Below are 27,732 nucleotides of genomic sequence, written 5' to 3' on the forward strand. Positions count from 1 at the left end.
TATGTTATTCGTTTTAAATTACGCGCGCCGGCGCAAGCGTACTAAACGGCCAATCAACGTACTTCCACCAATGCCTCACCCTTCACCGAAGATCGGTTTTACCCCCCTTGTCTATCAAACATACAACGTGCTGGGTCCATTTACTTCTTACGTCCATGGTTTCAAGTAATTTTAATTATTTGAATAAAAATTATTTGGTTTCAAGTAAATAATTATTTAAATAAAAATTATTTGGTTTCAAGTAAATAATTATTTAAATAAAAATTATTTGGTTTCAAGTAAATAGAATTATTTGGTTTCAAGTAAATAATTATTTAAATAAAAATTATTTGGTTTCAAGTAAATATTTATTTGAAGAAATAAATTTTCAAAATCAATTTTAATTGGGACAGGCATTAAAAGATTGAGAAATTTAATGAATGTAATAATGAAAGATAAATTGTTGGAGTTAGTTAGAAAGAATTAAATTTCATTAAGTTGATTGAAGTGTATGTTATACTTGAATCAAGAAATTGAAGAAACAGTATAAAAGAAAGAGAGTTGAAATGAGGAGTATATAGCAGAAAAGTATAAAGGATATAAAGGTGGTTCTTCGACTTTTCTCTCTCTCTTTCTCTTTCGCAATAAAAGAGAGAGAGAGAGACCTGATCTTGTGCGGGGTTTAATCGTGTACTTGCACAGTATTTTATCGCCGCGCAACCAAGAGAACTTTAACGAAGCTTTACGACTTGGATCGAAGGCGTCTGGGAATAGAAGTTCTATCATTTAAAAGATCTGCTTTATTTTCTTTTCTTTTTTTTTTTTTTATTTATTCCTCGAAACGAACTCTGCTCCCTTGCCCCATACTCATTATCCTTCATTTCATCCCAAGCTCTACTTCCATTAGTGTGTGGCCCTCATAAGAACATCCAAAATGATTATATCAAATCCTTTATATATTTAAAGTTGTACCATATTTTTCAATTCTTTGTTTTTTTATAATTTATTATAAATAAAATTATTATAATTATTTATAATTATTTATAATTTTATTTATTTTTTAATTATTTATTAATTAATGTAATATAAAATTATTAATTCTTATTTATTATCTATTAATTATTAAATAATTTATTTAATATTAATTATATTTTTTGTGAACAATTTTGTTTACTATTGTAATCACCTTAATAATAATAATAATAATGAAGTTTGAAGATATAATCGTCACCCCCCGGGAAAAATTTAAAAAAAAATTAAGAGAAATAAACATATGTGAATAATGTAGGAAATTAACAATAAAACTTGTTTGTTTATATAGCGAGTTATCTCATCTATAAGATAAAGGAAGCAAAAATTGTACAGTCGTATTTAGAAGAAAAAAAAAAAAAAAAAAATGAGACGTTTCTTCTCACGTTGAGGAAAAAGATAGAAACTAACTATAAGGGAGGATAGGTATCAGATGAGAACATTGACCCAAGTTACGGTAACATCAAGTACAGCTGCACCTGCTTGATATGGACTTATCCCTCACTTGATCACGATAAACGACAAATTATTATTCATTAGGGGGGGAATTATGCTTTCTTTAAAATAGAATTAAAAAACCTCTCTTGTCCCCTTGGTCATTCATTTTAACACTTTAGAGAACATAAAAAGTGGGAAAATAAAAAAAAAAAAAAGATTAATGGAAAAAGAAAGTGAAACAAAAAATTTAATAGAAGATCAAAAAGAAACGATAAAAATTTAAAAAAATGATCTTTTTTTTATAAAAACGATTGAAGTGAAAGTAAAATATTTTTATAATATGATTTTTATAGAAAAAATTAAGGCAAGAATAAATTATTGGATAAAGAAATTAATAAATAAAAAAAATAATTAATTTTTGTATAAATAATTTTTAATTAATTTAATAATTATAAATATTAATTTAATAATTATAAATATTAATTTAATAGTTGTTTATAATACAAACAAAATTTCGTTTTGCAAAAAAAAAATTGATTTATACTGTCGCGATCGTATTTCTTTGTTGACAACATTATTTTCCGTACAGGATTGTAATGAATTATTAATGGGAGAATCTATACTAATCTGGATGAACATTCCAAGAGGCGAGGAAAGGTCAAACCATTATTGACCTCGAAACTTTCTAAGATCGGTTTATCTATCGATGTGACACCTTCTCCTGTCATTATTATTATTATTATTACATTCTATTCCTCTATAATGATTTCTTATCATATTCAATTTTCTCTAATTCATCCTGTTAATTAATTGTTAGTCCATTACTATCAAAAAATTAATTTAATTGTAATAAAATAATAAAATAATAAAATTAAAAAAAAAATTTTAATGAAAATATTTTTTTTTGTTACAGATTTGGCGAAAATTCGAGCACTGGTTGAATCAACGACAGTATTGAGTGGACCAATGTGCCCATCATGTGAAATGCCATTCGATAAGGGTAAAAAAAGACGTCTAATAGATTCATGCGGTCACGAGAGATGTTATTCATGTTTATTTCGAAGTGAGGCCTGCCCTCTTTGCTTACGAAGAAATGAGGAGGATCATTTTAACGAGGAAGACGGCCTCGAGGGCCCTTTTCGCGACGGAAGATTTTGCCCCTCGGGGCCCTTGTCTATGCAACATCCCACCGAGGACTGGATCGACGACTCTTCTACTGTAAATTCCTTATGTAGCAGTCCAAGACCACGTACACGAGGGCCACTCATTCTACCACGTTCTGTGAGTCAAATTTTTTCCCTTTTTTTTTTTTATTTACATTTTTTTTTTCTAATTACATTTTTATTATTTCATAATAAGAAATAATAATTTTTTCCATTTAAAGCATAAACAAAAATCACGTGGTCATGTTTTCTAATAATGTTATTTGCAAAGGCAATTTATGTTTTTATTAACGAATAAATCAAAAGGAGCTTTCGTCAGTATTTGCATTTGAAGTTAAAGTCTAAAAAAAAAAATTTTTTTGCCTTTCAACGAGATTGACACTTAAAATGACTTTTTTTTACATATGGACTCTGTGTCTTGACGTGAAAGTATCATTAAAACCACTTTTATGAGGGTTCATGAATAGTTTATAAATTTCGACATATTCTCTATGAAAAGTCAGGTGTCTAATAATATTTTACAAAGGTATATAAATTAATGGCCAATAAAACGATAATTCCACAGCATAATTAGTCAAAAAAAAAAAAAAAAAAAATGAAAATTTATAATTTTTAGTGATAGCTTCCTTTTTTCATTATACAAACCGTTTAATTTTTTTTTTCGGCAAAAAACAAATGTAAAGAGGTCCTTATGTAGGTAAATGTAAAATTTTACATGCCATTGAAAAATGGTGACACATTCCACCCACACATGTAAAATACCACTCCCACGTGTTTTGAATCGTGAAACTTGACGTTTTGCAACCCACTCTCTTCGATTTTGCTTCCTTTTAATACATATATACAAAAGGTTAAACCAGATCAGGGATATCAGTTGCCCCCCTATAGAAATATTTTATTTTTTCTGTCTAGACACTTTTAGAAATCATTTCAAAATCACTCATCACGTAAATTTGTCCTTTGACGTTCATCAAAAAACTCTACAAAAAAAAAATTCAAATTCTATTTAAGTATTGGAATTTTTAAAAAATAGAAAATAAAAAAATTTAATTTTTTAGAATAGAATTCAATAATTATTGTTTTTAATATTATAATAAAATGTAATTCTAATTATTATTTTTGAATATTAATTATAATATTTAATATTAATTGGGGTATTTTATTTCGATTTTTTTTTGTTTTTTACTTTGTTTGATTTTTCAAAAAATTTTGTAAAAATAATCATTAAGATTAACGAGCAGTTTTAATGAATCGTTTAATTTTTAATTAAAACGTATATACTTTCAGCAACGCGATGGGAACGAAATTAATTCTTCCTCGGCGATGGGAAGGCTCAAACCTCCAGTTTTACCCGAGTCTTCATCTTCAAAACACAAAGTTAATCCAATGGCTCAAAGTAAGAATTTTTTTTTCAAAATTAATTAAAAATTAATTAAAAATTCTTTTTTTACTGAAATACATTTTTTTTTATTTCAAAAAATATAATTTTTAAATTTTAAAAAAGAATTTTTATAAATAATAAAATTTTTCATAAAAAATTAAATTAATTTTTCATCTTATAACAGGAAATAAATAAAAAAAAATGAAATATAAATATAGCGTTGAGAAAATAATAGAATTTTTATAAAACTGAATTTTTTGTGTTTACTTTTACAGGTTGCCCAACGCCTCCTGCTCAACGGAAAAGATTTTTCCTCAATTCAAAGGCGTTAAAAAGTCCCTTTAGTTCACAAAGATCCGGAAAACGAGATCCAATATCTACAGAGCAAAGTGCAAACGACAACCCGTCAGCGTTATCAGGTAAAACATTTCTGACGATTATTATGAAATGCTTTATACATTGGAACTCCATTTGCTTCGGTAAATGAACAATTTTGAGATTCCATTAAAAAATCATAACACACACGAGCTAAGTGAAAGGTCAACAAAAAAAATATTACATGTTAATGAAGCCAAATTGGAATTCATTCAAGCAAAAAAAAAAAAAAAAAAGTAGAAAAGAAACTTTAAATGGGAAAAATTTGAAACTTTTTTAGTTCTCAAGAATTTTCGTTTGTAGATTTTTAAATTAATAACTTATATTTAAATTTTTTTTATTTTCAATTATTAATATTGAAAAAATAGAAAGTAAAATTAGAAAATACGTAGCAAATTTGCCAAGATTCATAAGAAAAAAAAACCGGTAAACATAAAATGAAATTGTGTGGAAAATTGGTTATTTTTAACGATTGAATAAACAAATTGAAATTTAGCATGGATGACGACTTCCCTGGAGGGAAAGTCAAGATGGACGGGAATTGTTCTTGGAAAGATCAAAAATCTATGGAGCAGTAGCCAAGGAACTGCTAGTAATGGATTAAATCAACTCGTTGATACATGCAACAAAATCCAAGGCAGGAAATTCATTCCAGTCGTGTGCAATAATTGTTGATTTTAAATTTTGTGTGTCTGCTTGGCAAAAATCAAAAAATTTGCTTCTGCTTCAATTTTTCTCTGATATTCCTTTTAACATTTATCACTTTTCAAGAATTGATGTTATTAAAATCCTGATTTACTAAATTTCACAAAATTATTATTTTTTTTTTGAAAAATATTTTCTTTCTTTACAGATGACGAAAGTGTAAAGCCAATAGCCTCTTCGAAAACAAAGAAATCGTCACAATCGGATCTTTACATGAGACTGGGACTTCTTTTGGGTAATGGAAGACATGCCGGTGTTGACGTTACTGAACTTCCGGGACAAACACGTCCTCAATCGAATCCAAAATTAAAATTACCCCATTTAAATAATTTACAACAGGGCCACGACAGTTCAGCGGCATCGTTTAGTAGTTTAACAAGTTTTGAGACACAAACACATCCATCGAATAATACAAGTCCAGTGTCAACATTAACTGGTACATCAAGTGAGGCTGAAGCCGTGGCAGCACTACGAAGTCCATTAAAACTCAAGGGTAAAGTTAAGGGTGTCAAAAGTAAATCATCATCACGCGATTGTGATAGTGCCGGAAGTTTAGCATCAATATCAACATCAGCTTCAAATTCCATGTCAATGTCGGTTTCCGTTTCTGGATTATCAAATGGAAGTGCAAGTCCACTCACAACAAGAAGACATTCCGTGACTACCTCACAACCTGGACAAGTTGATGAGCTCGGTCAGACTTTATTTAAAAATCGAAAAACATGCGTGAGACGATCAGCACGCGCTGGCACTGTCAAGGGATCATTCGACTCCAAAAGTAAGATTGAAAAAAAAATATATATATTTTTAAGCAATTTTTATTTATTTCCTTGTTTATTATTAAATTTTTATTTTTTTACAGTGCGATTTCTTCATGCAGCGCAACTGACGTTGAAACCTCTTTTCTTTGAGGTTCCATTATTGGAGATTGATCCCGTTTTTACTGGACGTCTCTGGTTGCTTCAAGAATTTGAAGCTGTTGTCCAGGGATCAAGTTCCGGTATTCTCATTTCAGGATCACCGGGAACAGGAAAGACTGCCTTAATTCTTCAACTTGTCGAATACAGTTGCTTTGGTCGTCGTAAAGATCAAAAGGAATCACAAAAAGTTGAAAATGAGGAAAAAATTGAAATTTCTCCACATCCAAGCATCAAATCTACAAACGATAGGGTAAGTTTAATTACATTTTTTTTTCTTTAAAAAAACATTTTTTGATAATTAAATATCTAATTAAATGTTAATCTTAAATTAAAAAATTTAATTTAAAAACTTTTTTTTAAAAATTGAGTCACTATATTTAAATACTGATTTAAATTATCAACGAAAAACGTTTTGTAAGAATTTTTATTGTAATCTATATATGACGTAATTTTGCTGATATCTTTATCGGTATTGCAACAGATTTTTGAAGTACTTTTACTTTTAAAGTTTCGTATTCTCTCGTTGCGTGATTAATCGGTTACGTTTTTTTTTTTGTTTTGTTTTTTTGCAGATTCGTGACCTGGCATCCCACGTCGTGGCTTACCACTTTTGTCAGGCTGATAACAACTGCACCTGTCTTGTACCTGACTTGATTCATTCTTTAGCAGCACAACTCTGTCAAGCTCCACAACTTGCAGCTTACAGAGAATACTTACTATCAGAGCCACATCTCCAAAGATCCCTTTCACTCAGGGAGTGTACTGTCGATCCAGATCTTGCTTTATCGCGAGGAATTATCGAACCTCTTTTGAGTCTCAGACGTGCCGGGAGGTTGCCGGAAATAAATATGGTAATTTCTTTTCATGTTTCTTTTTTTTTTGCGAATTAATTTAAAATTACATAATTAATAATTTGGTCAAATGAAAATGAAATGGATAAATTTTATTAATTTAAATAGAAAATTTGTAATTTTATTTGAAAAAAATAATTATGTGCAAAAAAAAAAAAATTACAGATGATATTGATTGACGCGGTTTGTGAGGCAGAATATCACAGGCCAGATAGAGGAGATACAATTGCCTCTTTTTTGACGAGACACACACCAAATTTTCCAAGTTGGTTGAAAATTGTCTGTACAGTGAGAACACAACTTCAAGAATGTACGAAACAATTCCCCTATACAAGAATTTGTCTTGATAAAAGTATAAACGATCCAATGGGAATTAATATCACGAAGGATCTCACCGATTATGTCAACTATCGTCTAACTCAAAGTTCAGCAATTCAGACAAATGTCACAGCATCATTGAATGGGAAGGCAGAATCTTCAAATAGTGCAACTCAAACGCGATTTATTTCACATTTATTGAATCTCGCAAAGGGTTGCTTTTTATTTGTTAAATTGACATTAGATCTTATCGAGAGTGGACATTTGGTGGCTAAATCGGCTAGTTATAAGGTATGTTTCATATTTTTCGTATATTTTAATTCTAATTGGAAAAATTATTAAAAGAAGAAAAATTTATATAAATTATATATTCTGTATTGAAATTTTAGGTTTTGCCAGTTTCTCTCGCTCAGATTTATCTTTTACATTTTAATCTGAGATTTCCCACAGCAACCTCGTTTGATAAGGTACAACCTCTTCTTGGTGTTTGTCTAGCTGCTTTGTATCCGTTAACTCTTCCGGAAATTTATTATTCAGTCAATGCCCTGAACATGGACAGTTTCGTTTCCTGGGAAGACTTCATGCAGAGATTCAAGGTAAGAAAAAAATTTATAATTTCTTTTTAAAAACATTTAATGATTATTTGTTTTGTTGCTTCCTTCCTGCAAAGGATAAGTAAGTGAATAAAAATGGGTTAATTAATAAAGTTTTCTTTTTGTATTGTATTTCTACAAAATTTAAAAATATATTTTTTTACAGATGCTCTCCGGTTTTCTTGTGAAACGTTTAGACAATACATATATGTTCTTTCATCCATCGTTCAGAGAATGGTTAATGAGGAGAGATGAAGGCGAATCAACGAAATTTTTGTGCGATTTACGATTGGGACATACGGCAATTGCTTTTCGATTATCGAGACTTCAAGCTCCATTGGATGGTGAAAAAGCTTTAGAACTTGGTCATCATATTTTAAAAGCTCACGTCTATAGAGGAGTTACACCATGTTGGCCTTCAAGAGATCTTCAGGTAAGAATCTTTTTAAATTTCTAAAAATCAGGAAAAGAAGCATGCGCAAAGCGCCTACATTAAGAGTTTCATGGCTTTTTATTGCATATTCTTGCACAAAATACACCTAAAAGTGTAGAAAAAAATCGACAGCCAAATCCGAGTAGAGGAAGACCCCTATTATGACCAAAAACTCATTCAGGTAAAAAAAAAAAATTTCGAAAAAAATTCAATTTTTCTTAGGCACACAATTTTATTGCATATTCTTGCACAAAATACACCTAAAAGTGTAGAAAAAAATCGACAGCCAAATCTGAGTAGAGGAAGACCCCTATTATGACCAAAAACTCATTCAGGTAAAAAAAAAAAATTTCGAAAAAAATTCAATTTTTCTTAGGCACACGATTTTATTGCATATTCTTGCACAAAATACACCTAAAAGTGTAGAAAAAAATCGACAGCCAAATCTGAGTAGAGGAAGACCCCTATTATGACCAAAAACTCATTCAGGTAAAAAAAAAAAATTTCGAAAAAAATTCAATTTTTCTTAGGCACACGATTTTATTGCATATTCTTGCACAAAATACATTTTAAAGTGTAGAAAAAAATCGACAGCCAAATCCGAGTAGAGGAAGACCCCTATTATGACCAAAAACTCATTCAGGTAAAAAAAAAAAATTTCGAAAAAAATTCAATTTTTCTTAGGCACACGATTTTATTGCATATTCTTGCACAAAATACACCTAAAAGTGTAGAAAAAAATCGACAGCCAAATCCGAGTAGAGGAAGACCCCTATTATGACCAAAAACTCATTCAGGTAAAAAAAAAAAATTTCGAAAAAAATTCAATTTTTCTTAGGCACACGATTTTATTGCATATTCTTGCACAAAATACACCTAAAGGTGTAGAAAAAAATCGACAGCCAAATCTGAGTAGAGGAAGACCCCTATTATGACCAAAAACTCATTCAGGTAAAAAAAAAAAATTTCGAAAAAAATTCAATTTTTCTTAGGCACACGATTTTATTGCATATTCTTGCACAAAATACATTTTAAAGTGTAGAAAAAAATCGACAGCCAAATCCGAGTAGAGGAAGACCCCTATTATGACCAAAAACTCATTCAGGTAAAAAAAAAAAATTTCGAAAAAAATTCAATTTTTCTTAGGCACACGATTTTATTGCATATTCTTGCACAAAATACACCTAAAGGTGTAGAAAAAAATCGACAGCCAAATCTGAGTAGAGGAAGACCCCTATTATGACCAAAAACTCATTCAGGTAAAAAAAAAAAATTTCGAAAAAAATTCAATTTTTCTTAGGCACACGATTTTATTGCATATTCTTGCACAAAATACATTTTAAAGTGTAGAAAAAAATCGACAGCCAAATCCGAGTAGAGGAAGACCCCTATTATGACCAAAAACTCATTCAGGTAAAAAAAAAAAATTTCGAAAAAAATTCAATTTTTCTTAGGCACACGATTTTATTGCATATTCTTGCACAAAATACACCTAAAAGTGTAGAAAAAAATCGACAGTCAAATCCGAGTAGAGGAAGACCCCTATTATGACCAAAAACTCATTCAGGTAAAAAAAAAAAATTTCGAAAAAAATTCAATTTTTCTTAGGCACACGATTTTATTGCATATTCTTGCACAAAATACACCTAAAAGTGTAGAAAAAAATCGACAGCCAAATCTGAGTAGAGGAAGACCCCTATTATGACCAAAAACTCATTCAGGTAAAAAAAAAAAATTTCGAAAAAAATTCAATTTTTCTTAGGCACACGATTTTATTGCATATTCTTGCACAAAATACATTTTAAAGTGTAGAAAAAAATCGACAGCCAAATCCGAGTAGAGGAAGACCCCTATTATGACCAAAAACTCATTCAGGTAAAAAAAAAAAATTTCGAAAAAAATTCAATTTTTCTTAGGCACACGATTTTATTGCATATTCTTGCACAAAATACACCTAAAAGTGTAGAAAAAAATCGACAGCCAAATCTGAGTAGAGGAAGACCCCTATTATGACCAAAAACTCATTCAGGTAAAAAAAAAAAATTTCGAAAAAAATTCAATTTTTCTTAGGCACACGATTTTATTGCATATTCTTGCACAAAATACATTTTAAAGTGTAGAAAAAAATCGACAGCCAAATCCGAGTAGAGGAAGACCCCTATTATGACCAAAAACTCATTCAGGTAAAAAAAAAAAATTTCGAAAAAAATTCAATTTTTCTTAGGCACACGATTTTATTGCATATTCTTGCACAAAATACACCTAAAAGTGTAGAAAAAAATCGACAGCCAAATCTGAGTAGAGGAAGACCCCTATTATGACCAAAAACTCATTCAGGTAAAAAAAAAAAATTTCGAAAAAAATTCAATTTTTCTTAGGCACACGATTTTATTGCATATTCTTGCACAAAATACACCTAAAAGTGTAGAAAAAAATCGACAGCCAAATCTGAGTAGAGGAAGACCCCTATTATGACCAAAAACTCATTCAGGTAAAAAAAAAAAATTTCGAAAAAAATTCAATTTTTCTTAGGCACACGATTTTATTGCATATTCTTGCACAAAATACATTTTTAAGTGTAGAAAAAAATCGACAGCCAAATCCGAGTAGAGGAAGACCCCTATTATGACCAAAAACTCATTCAGGTAAAAAAAAAAAATTTCGAAAAAAATTCAATTTTTCTTAGGCACACGATTTTATTGCATATTCTTGCACAAAATACACCTAAAAGTGTAGAAAAAAATCGACAGCCAAATCTGAGTAGAGGAAGACCCCTATTATGACCAAAAACTCATTCAGGTAAAAAAAAAAAATTTCGAAAAAAATTCAATTTTTCTTAGGCACACGATTTTATTGCATATTCTTGCACAAAATACATTTTAAAGTGTAGAAAAAAATCGACAGCCAAATCCGAGTAGAGGAAGACCCCTATTATGACCAAAAACTCATTCAGGTAAAAAAAAAAAATTTCGAAAAAAATTCAATTTTTCTTAGGCACACGATTTTATTGCATATTCTTGCACAAAATACATTTTAAAGTGTAGAAAAAAATCGACAGCCAAATCCGAGTAGAGGAAGACCCCTATTATGACCAAAAACTCATTCAGGTAAAAAAAAAAAATTTCGAAAAAAATTCAATTTTTCTTAGGCACTCGATTTTATTGCATATTCTTGCACAAAATACACCTAAAAGTGTAGAAAAAAATCGACAGCCAAATCCGAGTAGAGGAAGACCCCTATTATGACCAAAATCTCATCCAGGTAAAAAAAAAAAATTTCGAAAAAAATTCAATTTTTCTTTGGCAGACAAACCATACGAGTGTACGACGGACGGACAGACAGACAGACAGACAAATGCTATGGTATCTGTTTCCATGAGAATCATTGCTGATTCTACATTGGCTGCCCAAACGTGAACGTGCTGACGTCACAATTTGTTTTTTTTTCAGGCTTCGTGGTTGGCATCATCTTCGGAATGCGTATCATCGGCACTTTGTACATTGAGAAATATTTACAGTCCAAATGTAAAAGTATCAAGATTGCTTCTGCTGGCAGGAGCATCTCCAAATTTCATCACTGAATATCTTGGAAATGCACCGGCACTTTGTATGTACGCTCATGAAGGTTCCGTGGAAATGGTTTCACTTTTATTGGAATTTGGCGCCGATGTTGAATTGACGAATAGTCAAGGTTGCACGGCTCTTTCTCTTGCATCTGCTCGAGGTCACTGTGATGTTGTTAGAAGGTAATTTTCAAAGGAAGAAATACTTTTTATATTTTAATTCATATTTAATTTTAAAAAATTAATTTCCATTTTTAGACTTGCTGCTGCGGGAGCTTCTCTAGGACATGCGGATATGGCGGGTCAGTGTTCACTGGTCCATGCGGCTAGACATGGACGCCTTTCGGTCGTAGGCTATCTACTCGCTTGCGATTGGCACATTCCTAAAACACAGGAGATTGAAACAAGAATTCCAGAGTTGGGTAGAGAAGAAGCAGCTCAGCAAGCGGTTGTTGCTGCTGCGGCTCAAGGTCACGAATCAATTGTCGAATATCTATTAGATATGGCAGAGGTGACGGTCGATGAACCCGATAGTTTAATTGGTGAAACAGCATTGACAGTAGCGGCTGCAAATGGATCTACGGCAACTGTCTCGGCACTTCTTGCTCGCGGAGCGAATCCACTTGCTACTAATGCAAAGGGCCTGAGTCCTCTTATGTTGGCAGCTAAAGAGGGTCATTGGGGAACTGCCGAAAGAATTCTTCAAGGTGAGAATTAATTTGAAATACATAATTAAACCAAATAATTAAAATTAATTAATTTATTAATAATGATAATTTTACAGCGACACTTACGGCAAGTAGTGATCAAGTGGTGGACGAATGTATTCCACTTTTAGCACAAAAAGATGGCGCAGGACGAAATTGCCTGATGATAGCTGCCGGTGAGGGTCATACGAATTTAATTGAACTCTTTTTGGATAAAGGATCAGTAATAGAAGCGACTGATAGAGAAGGACTCACGGCTCTCGCTTGGGCTTGTGTTCGTGGAAGATTGGCAGCTGTGCAACATCTCATTGAACGTGGAGCTGAAGTTAATACAACTGATAATACCGGTAGAACTCCTTTGGATTTGGCTGCATTTCAGGTACATTTCAATATATTCAATTATTTATTGAAGATTTAATGTTCTGAATGAATTTAACAAAAAAATGAAAATTACAGGGTAATCCAAAACTTGTACAGTTTTTGCTTGAGAAAGGCGCGGCTGTTGAGCATGTCGATATTCATGGAATGAGACCACTCGACAGGGCAATTGGTTGTCGAAATGTATTAGTGGTTCAGTGTTTCCTGCGAAGAGGAGCAAAATTAGGACCAGCAACATGGGCAATGGCAGCGGGAAAACCAGATGTTCTTCTTATTTTGTTAAATAAACTTCTTGAAGATGGTAATGTACTCTACAGAAAGGGTCGACTCAAAGAAGCATCACATCGTTATGCCTATGCTCTTAGAAAATTTCCTGAACCTCCCGAACAAATTCACAATCGTAAACTCCAAGAACACAGTCAATTGTTGCTTCATCTTCAAACATTTGCTCAACTCAGGCTCAATTTTCTCCTTAATCTCAGTCGATGCAAACGTAAAATGAATGTAAGTAATTTTTACTTTTTATTTTTTCTGAATTTTTTTGTGTGATTTTCGCAAGAGAAAAATATTTCTTTAAATTGTAGGAATTTGAAGAAGCTATAGAGTTGGCGGATGAAGCATTGAAAATCAAACCATCATCATATGAAGCCTATTATGCGAGGGCGAAGGCACGAATTGACGTTGACTATCTTGACGAAGCACTTGCCGATGCACAAGAAGCACTTCATATTATTCCTCTACACAATCGAGAGGATCGAAGAGTATTGACTGCACTGAGGGATGAGATAATCTCGCGACTTGAAGGCTCAGGTATGGGGACCAGTAAGGGGTACGAAGGCGGCGGTTCAAGGTGTCGTCTTCGTGCCTCCATTGACACGCTTACAGAATTGTAAATTTATTTCCTTTATTATAGAAAGAAAGAGAGAGAGAAAGATATTTCCCACGTAGAATTTAAGAAAAAAAAACTGATCAACTCACTGGTTTGAGGAAAATCAGTCTTTTTTTAAAAAACGAAACGATCAAATCGTTTGTTTATCGAATTTTCCTCCTGTTCCCAGGTTTCCTTGTTCAATTATAATTGAAAATTTTTTTTTTTTGAATTCATTTTTCCATTCGATTTAACGATTACAAAATTTAATATATTTATGACTAAATTCGTGTATTATGTAGTCTAGATTACGCGTGGCTTTATTATCGTTGTTAAGTTGAAAAAAATTATTTATCTCATTCAGTATTTTTTCGAAATTTTCGAATTGTTTTTAGAAATTTTTTTTAATTTTGCGAAACCTTATTTATTGATTTATTTAAATTTCTAAATTTAAGCGAAATTTACTTTTAAGAAACACACACATATATATATATATATATATATATATATATATATATATATATATATAAAACATATCTTGCCATGAAACATCAATTGTCGAAAATATTTACTAATTAATTATATTAATTATTCAATTATTAATAATTTTTGTATTTATCAAATATTGATTAATTAATTAATTAAAATTATGTAATAATTTATTTGAAATTATTACGTAATGTAAATTATTACAACAATTATTATAATTATAATTAATAATATTAATTAGTGTTAAGTATTAGAGATTACTATTAATGACTCACTGATTAGCGATCAATTTTAAAAATTAATCGTTTAAACGACGTTATTTGAGGTATATGAAATGTTATTGACCGATGGGTGTCAAATAAAACGAATCAGTTTTTTTATTCTGAAACTGAGATTTCTTATTTTCTTTTTTAGGCTCTAATACATTTATTTCATAACAAATTCTATATTTATACAAAGAATTAGAACACGAAACGTGAAACATTTTTTTCCCCTGTTTTTTTTACGTGGAAATATCTTGTAAGTACACTTTATCGCTTTCTTTTTGGATTTTCTTCTTAATTTAATAAATCTATCTTTTAACTTGATTAAACAAAAAAATTAAGTAACAAATATTAAAGATAGAAAATCCAAATGCACGAGAGATTGGATAACGCGATAATGTGTTTTTTAAAAAGGAAAAATTCATCAAATTACTTCCTTCCTTTATTCTTCTTGCATCCAGAATTTTCATCGCTTCGAGATTGTATAGAAAAAAAGGAAACTCCTTACAAAAGCTACTACACATTTTTTAAAAAGGAATTTTTCAATTTTATTTATGTTCTAGAATAATAATAATTATTATATAATTAATTTATTTATGAATCTGAATGATTGTTAAGTGCAAAAAATGATGTTTCTCGGGAAGCATTTTTTTTTTATATCTCGAAGGTGAAACTTTCGGATGGATGAAAAATTTCTTCGCGACCGAAGAAATTTTCTTGATTTAAACAAAAGCACTGATGGACAGTGTAACTTTGGTGCCAGCATTTTTTAATGAACTCTCAAGGATTACTGAGCCTTGTGTGTGTCCTTATTCTGATATCCCTGCACATATCCCGAATTATCAGGAATATCCTTTCGACCGGCAATTCCTTTTCCTTTGCCAGTTTCATCAAATCGTTGCTTATGAGATCCTGTGTATTTACTCACGTCTGTCAGTCTATCAACTGTCGATGCAGCTTTGCCAGCCTGAAATTTTATTATTTCTTAAAGACATGTGAAAGAAATACTTCAAAAATGCATGCAGGTAGCATGTATACAGGTAAGTGTGTAATTTATCTATTTAAAACAGTTAATTTAGTATTTCGAACATTTCAATTGCAACAAAATGAAAAAGATTAGTAAATAAATTTTTGAAAAATGATAAGATAAAAAATTACCGACTGATAGTAAAGAAAATTTTTGAAAAAATGATAATATAAAAAATTACCGACACAGAAATCTACTTTACCGACTGATGGTAAAGAAATTTTTTTTGAAAAATGATAATATAAAAAAATTACCGACACAGAAATCTACTTTACCGACTGATGGTAAAACAGTTTTTTGAAAAATAAAAGTATAAAAAATTACCGACATAGGAATCTGCATTACCGACTGATGGTAAAACAGTTTTTTAAAATGAAAATATAAAAAATTACCGACATAGGAATCTACCTTACCGACTGATGGTAAAACAGTTTTTTTTTGAAAAATGAAAATATAAAAAATTACCGACATAGGAATCTACCTTACCGACTGATGGTAAAACAGTTTTTCTGAAAAATGAAAATATAAAAAATTACCGACGTAGGAATCTACCTTACCGATTGATGGTAATTACCGACTGATGGTAAAACAGTTTTGGAAAAGTCAAAAAATTCTGTTTTACCATCAGTCGGTAAGGTAGATTCCTACGTCGGTAATTTTTTATATTTTCATTTTTCAGAAAAACTGTTTTACCATCAGTCGGTAAGGTAGATTCCTATGTCGGTAATTTTTTATATTTTCATTTTTCAAAAAAACTGTTTTACCATCAGTCGGTAAGGTAGATTCCTACGTCGGTAATTTTTTTATATTTTCATTTTTCAAAAAAAACTGTTTTACCATCAGTCGGTAAGGTAGATTTCTGTGTCGGTAATTTTTTATATTATCATTTTTCAAAAAAATTTCTTTACCATCAGTCGGTAAAGTAGATTTCTGTGTCGGTAATTTTTTATATTATCATTTTTCAAAAAAAATTTCTTTACCATCAGTCGGTATGGTAGATATTAATGTCGTTATTTTTTGTCTTTTCATTTTTCAAAAAAATTCTTTACTATCAATCGTTAAGGTAGATTTCTATGTCGTTAATTTTTTGTCTTTTCATTTTTCTATTTTACAGCCATTTAAGGTACATTTATATGTCGGTAATTGTTTTATCATTAATTTCCTGTGTTGCAAATCACTTTTTTATTGTAAGATCATGTGGTTTTTTCCCACATGGCTTTAAATACAAAAAAATTAAAATAATCAAATAATAATATCATATTGTGTAAATCTTTAACTTACCCCACCCACATTAGATATACCGGGCGGTCCACAATTAGCCATTTTATTTTTAATTTCAGCTAATTCAATTTTTTTAGCTTTGGCGAGCTCATCAAGGAAAGATTTATATTGTTCAACATTCAATTTCATTGACCTGATAAAAAAAAAATTCATTTTTTTAATTTCACTGCATTGAAATGGTAATTTTTTATTTTTTCAATAAAATTTGAATTAACTTTGACTATAATTATCAGATTCGTCCACTAACTTATACGTTACCAATTTTACTAACTTTTCATACCCCCTCCGTCTCTTCGTTGATAACTTTTATCATTTTTATATAAATTTTAACATTAGGCGTAGATTTAAGTCAGACCCCCCTTAAATTGGTAACGTACTTTAGGGACTTATTATTAATAAGAGAAAATATAAAAATATATTTACTTTTGTTTCTTGAAATAAATTCCAGTGTCTGTGGTGGTGATTTTTTTGCCATCAATTACTTTTGCCTGTTTCATCCATTTATCACTTTGACTGAGTGTAATGTGTTTGCCATCACTTTTAGTGTCACCAAATTTTGAAAAGGCCTTAAAACTTGAAAGAAATGTACCACTACCTGTGGCTGGACTTCCAGGTGTCGTTGTGTTTTCTTCAATTTTCAAATTGGCTACATTATTTGTCAATGAAGTTGCACTATTTTCCTTTACTCCTGGATCCACTTTTTCACCTTCCATTTTTAATATTCTGTAAACATTTTTTTTTAACTTGGAATATTTTTCAAACTTTTTTCTTTTTACTTTCACAAACAAATAGTTTACAATTTTGTAGCTGATGAATCAAAATATAATCTTGCAAATTCTAAAAGATAACGAAATCTTCAGAAAAGATATTACACAATAACTTAGATTTAAGTGTTTTTTTTTCTTTTGTAATAAAATTTATTTGATAATTAACTGATTAGAGAAAAATTGATTATTCTACAAAATGAATTGAATTTTCTTTCAATAAAAATTATATTTGTACATTAGTTCAAGGTAAGTAAATAAAATTTATTGATATTATAGTAAATTAGTAGGGAATAAAATAATGAAAGAAAAATTTAAAACGTTTTCATATCAGACCCTCTAAAGAAATCTTATTTTAATTTTTGAAGATATTGTAAAGACAGCAGCACAATTGATACTAAACATCGTAGAAAAATATTAAAATCAACTTTGTCTGTACATGAGAAAAATAAAAAATGAGGTAATGTTATTTCATATCTATAAATAGAGATCTTTGTAAATACATGTGTTAACAATCATTAACACTTCTTCATGAGAGGAATTCAAGATAAGTCAAAAGTCACAATTACATTTTTCAGAAAAACAATATTTAAATTAACATTTTTTTAATCCCAATTATTTTTATATTTTATTTTTTTCTAATAATAATAATATAGAAACGAATTAATAAATATTTCGTGCTTCATTTGCCTATTTACATTAATAATACACATTACCGAAGAAATTGGGTTAGTGTATCAGAAAATATTAGTCACCTGCGAAAATCGATCGCTTTATTTCTGAGGTGCGAGAAGAGAGAAAACGCAAAGTTCTCGCAATTAATGAGAGTTCACTCTAATTATTAAATTCCCGCTTATTTCAAAGGGTAACTGAATTTTTTGAAAAGTAATGACAATTTTCACCAAGGGATGCAGTTTAATGACTTTTATAAAGATTCACACTTCCGTCTCTCAAAATAGAGTCACACACGCATGAAACGAAAGGAAAAGCTGGTTAAGGAAAATTTCTGAATGTAGGACGTATACAAGGGGCCAGAAACTGTATGCGGATGCGTATGATTCAGGATGAATCTGAGGGGCCTCAAAGCGCAAGTCTTTTATTGATTTTCACTCCCGAAAGTTCACTCCCCATATCAACTGAATACACCCCTTGCTTTTATTCCTATTCAACAAAAAAAAATCCCAGACTCCTTTTATGCTCGCAAGTTTCGAATTTATTTATTAAAAACCTTGTTAGAGGAGGAAAAAAAAATTTCATCCCCCTTTTTTTTAAATCTGACGATGAATTTATAATTTAAAGGACAAGACGTGTATTTAATATGTCAATCAATAATTTCAATGTTTAAAGTATTTCTAATATTATGAATTGCAACAGGTTGCGTGCGTGTAATTCGATAAAAAAGAATTGTCCTTAAAGTTATTTTACTGTTGCCTGTCACGATGTGCTACTGTATACATATAATTTAACTGACAAGAAAATTATAATATATTGAAAATAAATTTTTTTACGCTTCGTTTATAGATTTTTTTTTAATATTAACACTGTTATTTCAGTTTGCTCTCAATTAAATTTTTTTATTTTGAAATAAATTAATTAAATTGAAAATTAACGTTAATTAAAATTTATGCAAAGCATATATATCTTAATTTGTTGTTCATCAAATATTATACTTTGTCCTTAAAGTTTGTATAAAGTCGTGTAAAATGAAGAATTTTTAATTTTTGGGTCAAAGTCGGTTGGTGTTTGATTGTTTGTTAAAATGAAACCCTGAGTTTATTTTAATATTTTACAACGATTTAACTAACGAGCAGAGCTGTAGGGTTTCAACGTTCATGATTGATTCAACTTTTATATACATTACGTCAAACAGTCTATAACATCGTATTACATTTTATATTTTATTTATGATTTTAAAATACTTCATTTCATTCAATATTATTTTTCATTTAATATCTTAATTTCCGATTCAAAGTTTTAATCGAAAAAAAAATGTCAAATTAAATCGTTATTAAAATAGAAAAATATTTTTGTGAATTTTAATTTCATGTTTTGATTTTCAAAAATTATGTGAAACATTAATGAATAAAAATAATTGAAATAATTTTTTTCTTTTTGAAATGATTTTTTTTTCTTGAAAGTAAAGAAAATAATTGACTCTAATTTCAATTGCGTGTTTCATAAAAAAAAAAGTATTTCGATCAATAGCACAGTTTCCGCTACCTGTTGGTATTTGAACTCGCGAGAAAGCTTTTTCACCCTCTTGATCACTTTTGTGCTTCACTAAAATACCCTCACTCAATAGAAGCTTTTTGAAAATTTTACACTTTAAATTTTGTCAACTTTTCATTTAATTTGAAAAAAAAATCACTTCACAATTAACGACATTTAGCAAAGAAAATAATTTTCCTGTTTAATCGTGCGCAATATTATTTTTTCTTTTTCTTTGTTTTCTTTTTTTTCGTATTCTGTCCGGGAAATTACTATGAACGAGACTGAAACCCTCCGCCTAGTCAACCAACGATTCCAGCACTGCCACCTATTTTCATGTACTTTCCTCTCACCCTCTCATTCCTATAGGCACCCAACCACCACCCACATAAGAAGTATTTAAAATAGATCTATTTAAGATATACATATATATATATATATATATATATTAAAGGAAATTTATCGCAATGTTACAGCTGTTCAGGGCGCAAACACTTTTCGAGATAAGACCAAAAATTTTTTTCTAAAATAATCCCGTGATTTTAATCGGCAATTTTCTTTGACCCACATTTTGATATTTAATATTTTTTCCGAAAAATTGAAATAAAAGAATTATTCTGACTGTAAAAATATATTTATTAAATACAAATATCAAAGTATTTCATCTTTGTTAATGTAAATATAATAATCTGTTAATAAAAATTATTTTTCTAAAAATTTCTGAAAATGTGCAAATAAAAAAATTACTTTCGTTTAATTAAAATTAATTAAATTTCTTTATCTATATAAATTTCATAAACCTATTTTCTCGTATAAAAATATTTTTACGAATAAACTTTTTGTTCAAAACGTAGAATTTGAAAAAAGAATTATTTCATCTTAATATAATATTTTACAAAAATTCCTATACTTTTTTTATCGAACAGAGTTTTTAGCCTCTTTGTAAAGTTGACGTGAAATAATCAGTCTTTGAATTTGTGCAGTTCCCTCGTAAATCTGGTAAATCTTAGCGTCACGCATTAATTTTTCTACAGGATATTCACTGTTAAATCCAGCCCCACCAAATATCTGTGATTAAATATAAATAATTAATCTTAATTTCAAAGAAATAAGAATAATTTTTTTTTTTAAAGTAAAATTTCAAAGAATTATAAAAAAAAAGAAAACAAAGAAAAAGAATAAAAAGTACCGCGAAGAAAATGAATAAAAATTTGTTTCCTACCTGTACAGCATCAGTGGCACATTTGTTCGCAACATCACCTGCATAACATTTTGCAACACTCGCCAAAATTGTTGATCTTGGATCTTTATTGTCACTTGCCCAAGCAGATCTGTGCATTGCAAGTCTCGCTGTTTCAACTCCAATTGACATATCAGCTAACATGAAGGCAACAGCTTGGAAATCAAATATTGCTTGACCAAATGCTTTGCGCTCCATAGCGTATTTTGTCGCCTCGTCGAGTGCACGTTGAGCTAATCCAACTGCTCCAGCCGCTACCTGCGAGCAACAAAAATTTAATTAATGATTTTTATAATTTTTAATCATTTTCTAAAATATTCGATCAAATTATTAATAGTTAATAAAAAAAAAATTCAAAACCTATTAATAAAAAATGAAAAAAAAATATTATAATTGAAAAGAAATAATGAATAAAATAAATAAAATACGAAAGATAATTAAATTAGTAAAAATATTTTTGACTCACTGGAGGTCGAGTCAGATCAAAAGTTCCCATGGCAATTTTGAAACCGGCTCCTTCTCCAATAAGGACATTTTCTTCTGGTACACGAACATCCTCGAACGTAACCATACGTGTGTCCGAAGCCCTTTGACCCATATTCTTTTCCTGTAAAAAAAATAGTTTGTATTTAAAAACAATTTTAAAAGAATTTAAAAAATAAAAAATTACCTTTCGTCCTGGTGTGACACCAGCAAACGCACGTTCTACAATAAATCCTGTGAAGGCTTTTCCAGCTGGTGCTTTTGGATCAGGATTCGTTCTCGCCAGGACAAAATACCTACAATAATTTTTTTTTAATTACCACTGCAATTCTTTCATTTTTTTTATTACGACAATTACCTGATTTAAAAATAATTAAATTATAAATATATCTTAAAAATAAAAAAAATTAAGATAAATAAAAATTTGTTTGAATAAATAAAAAAAATAAAGTACCAGTCTGCTACTCCTCCATTTGTAATCCACATTTTAGTGCCATTTAGAACCCATTCTTTGCCCTTTTTCTCCGCCTTTGTTTTAACACCCGCAACATCTGAACCGGCTCCAGGTTCAGTGACACAATAAGCCTGATTTTAAATAATTTAATTAAATATTTTAAATTAAATCATTAATTTTTTTTTTCCCAAAACAAATAAAAATTAACTCACAGCTACAAGAGGCTCTTCAATCAATCTTCCCAAATATTTTTTCTGTTGCTCCTTATTACCAAAATGAATAACTGGTGTTTGCTGAAAAAAAAAAAATTTTTAATTAAAAATCAAATAATTATGTAATTTAGTTTTGCAATAAAATCGTTTAAATTCTATATAGAAAAAGTAAAATAAATAATTTTTTCTTACCCCAAGGCCAGATCCTTCAATCGCTGTTTGTATTCCTGCACAACCATAGGATAATTCTTCAGCAACAATGCAACCATCAAAAACATTGCTTTCCAACCCACCTGAAAAAAATAATTTTACAAGGAATAAATAATTATTTGTGAAATTTGTTATTATTTAAATACAAAAATAATTATTCTTACCGCAATGTTGAGGAATATGTCCATTCATTAAACCAAGTGACCACGCTTTTTTCACCAAATCCCATGGATATTCACCAGTTTGATCATAATGAGCGGCTTTTGGAATTATCTCTTCTCTGGCAAATTTTCTCGTCAATTCTTGCATTTCACGTTGTGTGTCCGTCAATTCTGTATAAAAAAAATTTATTTCATAATTAACGAAATTCAATTTTTTAAAAATATTCTGTAAAATAAATATTTTCTATCGTATATACAAAAAAATAAAAATAATAAATTCTGTCTGTAAATTTATAAACAAAAAAACCGTTAGAAAAAGAAGAAAATTTCGTAACTTCTTTTATGTGTCTCATATCATATTCATATTATCTTTTTATCATTTTCTGAACAAATGTACTTTGAGCTTATAATTATATTTGTTGTCTCGTCTATTTAAAATTTCTGTACTTTTCCTTTTTTCGATAAACAATTATAAATACAAACTATTTTTATATCAATTTCACAAATCAGATAAATTATACAGAAATATTTTTATAATAAAAAACAAAAAATAATTATCTTTTACGATTAATTAAGAATTTAGAAAAAATAAACAATAATTATAATTTTTTCATGCGAAACAATATTAAAATTAAAAATAAATTTTCAACTCACGAAAGCTAAATCCATTGGAAGAAGAGGCACTTGCTGAGAATAATCTAACAGATCGACGAGCAGATACACTAAATACCTGTAAAAATATTTAATTGTTAAAAATAAACAATGTGAATTATATAAAAAAAATTACTATATATAAATTTTGTTATCAGAAAATTATATAAATAAAAGGACAAATAGACATGAACTTTTTTGGAGTAAATAAAAAAATTATCCCTCGTTAAATGTGTTTATAATCTAATAATCATGACATTGCACATAATACTCAATAAATTATTTCAATTTCTATTTTCATAAACTTTATAAAATTATTCAAAATATAAAAAAATAATTCTATTTACCTTTTGGAGCAACATGTTGAATTAAATTAGAGATAAAGATAAAATAGACAAAACTCAGATAAGAGTCAACTTATTATTACAACAAACAAGTAAATGTCAACTAATTCTGACTGAACAGAATTATAAAATGATTTTTATAAAATCTTGGGGTTAAAGTACAATTCATGTAAAATTAGAAAGGTGGGAGACACGTATACACGTAAAACACTAATGTAACTGTAAATGACAATAATCGATAAAACAGAATAGTTATCAACTCGGTCAATAAAACAGTAATTACAAATTTTAAAAAATATCCGGTGTTTTTAAATTTTCATTATAAATATTGTATTCTAAATTGCAAATTTAAATAAATTTTGTCTTATAATTTCATTTTGAATACAATAAATAATACAGTATGTGCTTATTTTTTCAAAAATTTGAAATTAAACAATTTAAAAAATTAATAAACAATTGATTGGAGAGTTTCAATGGGATTAGAATATTATTGACATCTTTTTTTTTAAAAATAAAAAATATTTAACAATAATAAATCTGCAGGTATGTGAATACACAAAGGTGGGCAATTTAAATTTGGTTGTTATTGCGATAACATGTCATAAAAGTCGGAGTTGTTTGCCCAAAATATTTGCTTGTAGCTTAAAGAGTATGTATATAAGGGATTTTAAATATCTTACACTTATTTAATAATATTTAAAAAAATTAACAATTTGTGATAAAAGTATGGAGAAAAGGACAAATTACTTTCATACAAGATTCTTGATTTCTACACCCGCTCTCTTTTATAGGTTATAAACTTGTCTTTTTTCTATTTCGTATTCTTTTTTTTACTATAAATCTAAACTATTTACTATAAATTTTTAATTTTATTGTTTTTTAATTGAAAATTATTTTTATTCGCAGGATTATAAATTAAATTTATGTAAAAACAAATTTTTTTAAAATCAGTCAAAAAATTTGTCAAATCAGTGGTTAATTAAATGAAAAATGTTTTCTACTATTAAAATTAATTATGTTAGTAGTGATACTTGTTTTACAATTTTAAAATTAAAAAATATTGTAATGAAATATTGAAAATTTTGAGGTTAAGATGAATCTTACGGTTCATCCGCTTTCTGAAAATCCCACTGCAGCTTGGGACGAAATATCACAAAAACAAAAAGTTATTAAAATTAATGCAAAAACTCCAAATACAGAAGCACCGAATGATAAGGTACATGATTTTTTTTTCTATTTTAATTTTTAAAATAGAAATATTTTTAGTTTTAATAAAACGATTATTTTTACAGCTAAGGGTTGTTTGTATGAGTGATACTCATTCACTTACTCCATTTATTAAATTTGATATTCCCGCGGGTGATATTTTTATTCACGCCGGTGATTTTACAAAATGTGGCAGTCTCGATGAAGTTATTGAATTCAATAATTGGATTGGTGGGTTTTTTTTTAATTAAATAATATAATTTAAATTGATTCTTAAAATTTGTTTTTTTTCTGTTCAGGAAATTTGCCTCACAAGCATAAACTAGTGATAGCGGGAAATCATGAATTAAGTTTCGATTCAACGTTCACTCATCCTTTTTCAACTCAAACAAGTGGTGATCGTCATAAACACACGGGAACCAGTATTTTAGACAGTATACCCACATTGGGAATGTCGAAGGATGTTTTAGCTGAAGCTATACAAACACGTAATGTTAAGGAACATTTAACAAATTGTACTTACCTAGAAGATGAGGAAGTCATTATAGATGGAATTAAAATTTATGGATCGCCTTGGTACATATCTTCTATTTTTTTCTTCAATTTTTAAGCTTCTGCATTAATTCTTCTTTTTCTTCTATAATTATTCAACAGGCAACCAGAATTTTGCAAATGGGCATTCAATGTACCTCGTGGTGAACAATGTCTCTCAAAATGGGAAATGATTCCAGTTGACACGGATATTTTAGTAACTCACACACCACCTGTTGGCCACGGTGATCTTTGTTGTAGCGGTGTAAGAGCCGGTTGTGTTGAATTATTAACAACAGTCCAAAATAGAGTTAAACCAAAATACCACGTCTTTGGCCACATCCATGAGGGTAATGAAATCTGAAAAAAATATTTTTATTTAAATATTTAAATAATTGGGATAAAGGCAAAAATAATCTTTAATAATTTTGTCTTGTATAAAAAAAATGAAATATTAAAAAAGCATTTTCCATCTAAGTTCTACAAATTAATTAAAAATAAAAATTGGCAAAAAGAACTAATTAATTTTTTTTTTTCAAATTTAGGATATGGAATATCAACAGATGGAAAGATAATTTATATTAATGCCTCAACATGTGATTTAAATTATTTACCCAGCAATCCGCCGATTGTTTTTGATATAACATTACCATCAGGAACAAAGAAAACGTGAATACTTTCCTAATGGTCTGTTTAGAATGAATTAAAAATTTTTTTACAATTTTAATAATTCCTCGATAATTTATGGTCAAAAAAAAAAAAGAATTGATTTCTTTTTACTTGACCAATTGATAAATTACCCTTTTTAAGAAAAAAAATTCATGACAAGGTAAATTATTAATAAAAAAAATGTGATATTTTCAAAAAGCTTTAAATTATACAAATTTGGCTCGAAATTAAATTTCTTAAAGGGATCAAATTTGTAAATATTTGTACATTGATTTATAATAGTTTAATGATTATATTTATTTATTTAAATAAGCATATAATTTTTTACTCCAGCGAAAAATTAGAATTTTTATTAATTAAAAAAAAAATTCAATTTAAATTTTATGAAATTAATAAATAAAATTGAAAAATGACTAAAATATTATATTATTCAGGGTGGCCACTAAATACTTTAAATAAAAAAAAATATATCTAACCTTAGCGTCCAATTGATGTATCTGCTGGAAACACACACGCGATTTTTAGAATTTTGAACACTCGCGAAATTTAAATTAAAAAATAAAATATTTCTATAAAGTTTTGTAAGTCTTTCTTTTAAAATTACAAAATTTACACTCACGTTGAACGAGTCGAGACAGGTCTATGCAAGATTTGCAAATTATTTAATTATCTTTGGAATTTTATTACCTTTACCTTATGGTACGTTCTTTGTCCTTCTAATCTAAACAAAGGACTCGGGATGCAGGTATGAAGGTAATAAAATCCCAAATCGCTTCAACACTTTTCAAATATTTTGAAATTATAATTTTCAATTTCGAAATAATATTATATTATTTTTTTAAATTATATCTATATATAATTATATATATATATATATATATAAAATATTATTTTGAAATTAAATAATTTAAAAGTATTTTAAAATTAACGAAATGACTATGGGAAATTTTATTACTTTTATACCTGCATCCCAAGCTGTTTGTTTACATTGAAGTACAATGTCAGTGACCACCCTGAATTATTAATTGTATCTGTATTGGCTACTACGAATATTATTAATTATATTTGCAACGCACATTTACTAAATAAATAATTTTAATTAATTTTTTTTTTTAAACAAAGTTTGCGCAAATTTTACTTTTGTTAATTTAATAGAAAATTTTGCTTCTTACTGTTTTACAATAAAATTTTACAACCATGGTGCCCATATATGTAGTTTTTTTAATAAAATATAGTAAATAGGATAAAATTTTTCGCATTTTTAAAACAGAAAAAGTTACGCTTTCAATATTTGTGTAAAACCAAACATTTTCTTTTTTTAAAAAACCAATTGTACCAAAAATGAAATAAATTTAAAAAAATGCTTTCACAATTTTGTAGACAAAAAAAAAGTAAAAATCCTAAATTAAAACAATATAAATGAAAAACAATGTATTGTAAACTATAATAAAATATGGAGACTTTTCAATCAATTAAAAGAGTTATTTTTTTCTAATTATAATACAATATTTTTTATTGAGATTCAAAACTCGTACATACGATTTTGTTTCTTTTTTTTGTCATCAAAAAATAGTGCATAAAATTGATAATAATACATACTTGTTTTGTCGGTAAAAAAAAGCAATGTATAAGAATTTTGTTCGAGGCATAAAAATTCAATAGAAAAAGATTTCCATTGTCTCGGATTTAAAATTATTTACAATTTTTGTTATACAATTTTTTATATTTTTTTTTATTATATATATATATAATCAATTATGCATTGTTAAGATATTTTAATGTACAGTTTTTTTTTCAAGTCTTTGTCTGCATGAACAAGTTAATTGGAAAATTAACACT

At 28.6% G+C, this 27,732-nt stretch overlaps 4 protein-coding genes across 11 annotated transcripts in view; 2 read left to right on the top strand and 2 right to left on the bottom strand.

The window, feature by feature from the left end:
• LOC127282869 (protein TANC2) overlaps window positions 1-14,789 on the top strand; it is a 42,918-nt gene extending 28,129 nt beyond the window's left edge. For 3 of the 4 annotated variants that reach the window (XM_051307420.1, XM_051307423.1, XM_051307421.1), the window contains exons 2-16: window positions 2,360-2,727; window positions 3,897-4,005; window positions 4,266-4,409; window positions 4,862-5,002; window positions 5,219-5,848; window positions 5,933-6,240; window positions 6,563-6,841; window positions 7,007-7,450; window positions 7,549-7,755; window positions 7,919-8,185; window positions 11,635-11,930; window positions 12,006-12,454; window positions 12,532-12,833; window positions 12,911-13,336; window positions 13,417-14,789. In XM_051307420.1, the coding sequence (XP_051163377.1) occupies window positions 2,360-2,727; window positions 3,897-4,005; window positions 4,266-4,409; window positions 4,862-5,002; window positions 5,219-5,848; window positions 5,933-6,240; window positions 6,563-6,841; window positions 7,007-7,450; window positions 7,549-7,755; window positions 7,919-8,185; window positions 11,635-11,930; window positions 12,006-12,454; window positions 12,532-12,833; window positions 12,911-13,336; window positions 13,417-13,725 (4,679 nt within the window). In that variant the 3' untranslated portion in view covers window positions 13,726-14,789. The remainder of the gene's footprint in view (window positions 1-2,359; window positions 2,728-3,896; window positions 4,006-4,265; window positions 4,410-4,861; window positions 5,003-5,218; window positions 5,849-5,932; window positions 6,241-6,562; window positions 6,842-7,006; window positions 7,451-7,548; window positions 7,756-7,918; window positions 8,186-11,634; window positions 11,931-12,005; window positions 12,455-12,531; window positions 12,834-12,910; window positions 13,337-13,416) is intronic. The other variant, XM_051307422.1, reaches the window with a different exon arrangement.
• On the bottom strand, window positions 14,650-20,064 carry LOC127282879 (tubulin polymerization-promoting protein homolog). Of its 3 annotated transcripts, none has more exons than XM_051307442.1 (4): window positions 17,861-17,963; window positions 17,184-17,483; window positions 16,761-16,893; window positions 14,650-15,419 (listed from the first exon to the last, which is right to left on the bottom strand). In XM_051307442.1, the coding sequence occupies exons 2-4, from the start codon at window positions 17,471-17,473 to the stop codon at window positions 15,240-15,242; spliced, it is 603 nt and encodes a 200-aa protein (XP_051163399.1). In that variant the 5' UTR covers window positions 17,474-17,483; window positions 17,861-17,963; the 3' UTR covers window positions 14,650-15,239. The 3 variants fall into 3 exon arrangements, with proteins under 3 accessions (XP_051163399.1, XP_051163398.1, XP_051163397.1); XM_051307441.1 differs by lacking the exon at window positions 17,861-17,963 and adding an exon at window positions 19,745-20,064 and having other exon boundaries at window positions 14,653-15,419; XM_051307440.1 differs by lacking the exon at window positions 17,861-17,963 and adding an exon at window positions 18,280-18,664 and having other exon boundaries at window positions 14,654-15,419.
• A 280-nt stretch (window positions 20,065-20,344) lies between these two features.
• Window positions 20,345-25,368, bottom strand: LOC127282872 (probable medium-chain specific acyl-CoA dehydrogenase, mitochondrial). 2 transcript variants are annotated; one of them, XM_051307430.1, is made up of 10 exons: window positions 25,217-25,368; window positions 23,147-23,222; window positions 22,496-22,663; window positions 22,314-22,414; window positions 22,122-22,202; window positions 21,910-22,040; window positions 21,643-21,751; window positions 21,439-21,579; window positions 20,955-21,230; window positions 20,345-20,800 (listed from the first exon to the last, which is right to left on the bottom strand). In XM_051307430.1, exons 3-10 carry the CDS (start codon window positions 22,638-22,640, stop codon window positions 20,648-20,650), a joined length of 1,137 nt encoding a protein of 378 aa, XP_051163387.1. In that variant the 5' UTR covers window positions 22,641-22,663; window positions 23,147-23,222; window positions 25,217-25,368; the 3' UTR covers window positions 20,345-20,647. The 2 variants fall into 2 exon arrangements, with proteins under 2 accessions (XP_051163387.1, XP_051163385.1); XM_051307428.1 differs by lacking the exon at window positions 25,217-25,368 and adding an exon at window positions 23,491-23,657.
• On the top strand, window positions 23,929-26,206 carry LOC127282873 (metallophosphoesterase MPPED2). Of its 2 annotated transcripts, none has more exons than XM_051307431.1 (6): window positions 23,929-24,278; window positions 24,394-24,703; window positions 24,780-24,924; window positions 24,993-25,269; window positions 25,348-25,574; window positions 25,770-26,206. In XM_051307431.1, exons 2-6 carry the CDS (start codon window positions 24,581-24,583, stop codon window positions 25,895-25,897), a joined length of 900 nt encoding a protein of 299 aa, XP_051163388.1. In that variant the 5' UTR covers window positions 23,929-24,278; window positions 24,394-24,580; the 3' UTR covers window positions 25,898-26,206. The 2 variants fall into 2 exon arrangements, with proteins under 2 accessions (XP_051163388.1, XP_051163389.1); XM_051307432.1 differs by having other exon boundaries at window positions 23,929-24,136.
• The last annotated feature ends 1,526 nt before the right edge of the window (window positions 26,207-27,732 follow it).

Source organism: Leptopilina boulardi, unplaced genomic scaffold, assembly GCF_019393585.1.
Source record: "Leptopilina boulardi isolate dan_hultmark-lab unplaced genomic scaffold, ZJU_Lbou_2.1 LbouV2_302, whole genome shotgun sequence".
NCBI lineage: Eukaryota > Metazoa > Arthropoda > Insecta > Hymenoptera > Figitidae > Leptopilina > Leptopilina boulardi.

What these genes read in the sequence shown, in the direction of transcription:
- LOC127282879 (XM_051307442.1), bottom strand. Translation starts at nt 17,473, where the DNA reads ATGGAAGGTGAAAAAGTGGATCCAGGAGTAAAGGAAAATAGTGCAACT. An exon ending in ATTTATTTCAAGAAACAAAA is followed by an intron (nt 16,894 to 17,183) that starts GTAAATATATTT and finishes TTTTTTTATCAG; the next exon opens with GTCAATGAAATTGAATGTTG. An exon ending in GTATATCTAATGTGGGTGGG is followed by an intron (nt 15,420 to 16,760) that starts GTAAGTTAAAGA and finishes ATAAAATTTCAG; the next exon opens with GCTGGCAAAGCTGCATCGAC.
- LOC127282872 (XM_051307428.1), bottom strand. An exon ending in AATGGAGGAGTAGCAGACTG is followed by an intron (nt 21,752 to 21,909) that starts GTACTTTATTTT and finishes AAATTATTGTAG; the next exon opens with GTATTTTGTCCTGGCGAGAA. An exon ending in GTGTCACACCAGGACGAAAG is followed by an intron (nt 21,580 to 21,642) that starts GTAATTTTTTAT and finishes TTTTTTTTACAG; the next exon opens with GAAAAGAATATGGGTCAAAG.
- LOC127282873 (XM_051307431.1), top strand. Translation starts at nt 24,581, where the DNA reads ATGAATCTTACGGTTCATCCGCTTTCTGAAAATCCCACTGCAGCTTGG. An exon ending in AAAATTTATGGATCGCCTTG is followed by an intron (nt 25,270 to 25,347) that starts GTACATATCTTC and finishes ATTATTCAACAG; the next exon opens with GCAACCAGAATTTTGCAAAT. An exon ending in CTTTGGCCACATCCATGAGG is followed by an intron (nt 25,575 to 25,769) that starts GTAATGAAATCT and finishes TTTCAAATTTAG; the next exon opens with GATATGGAATATCAACAGAT.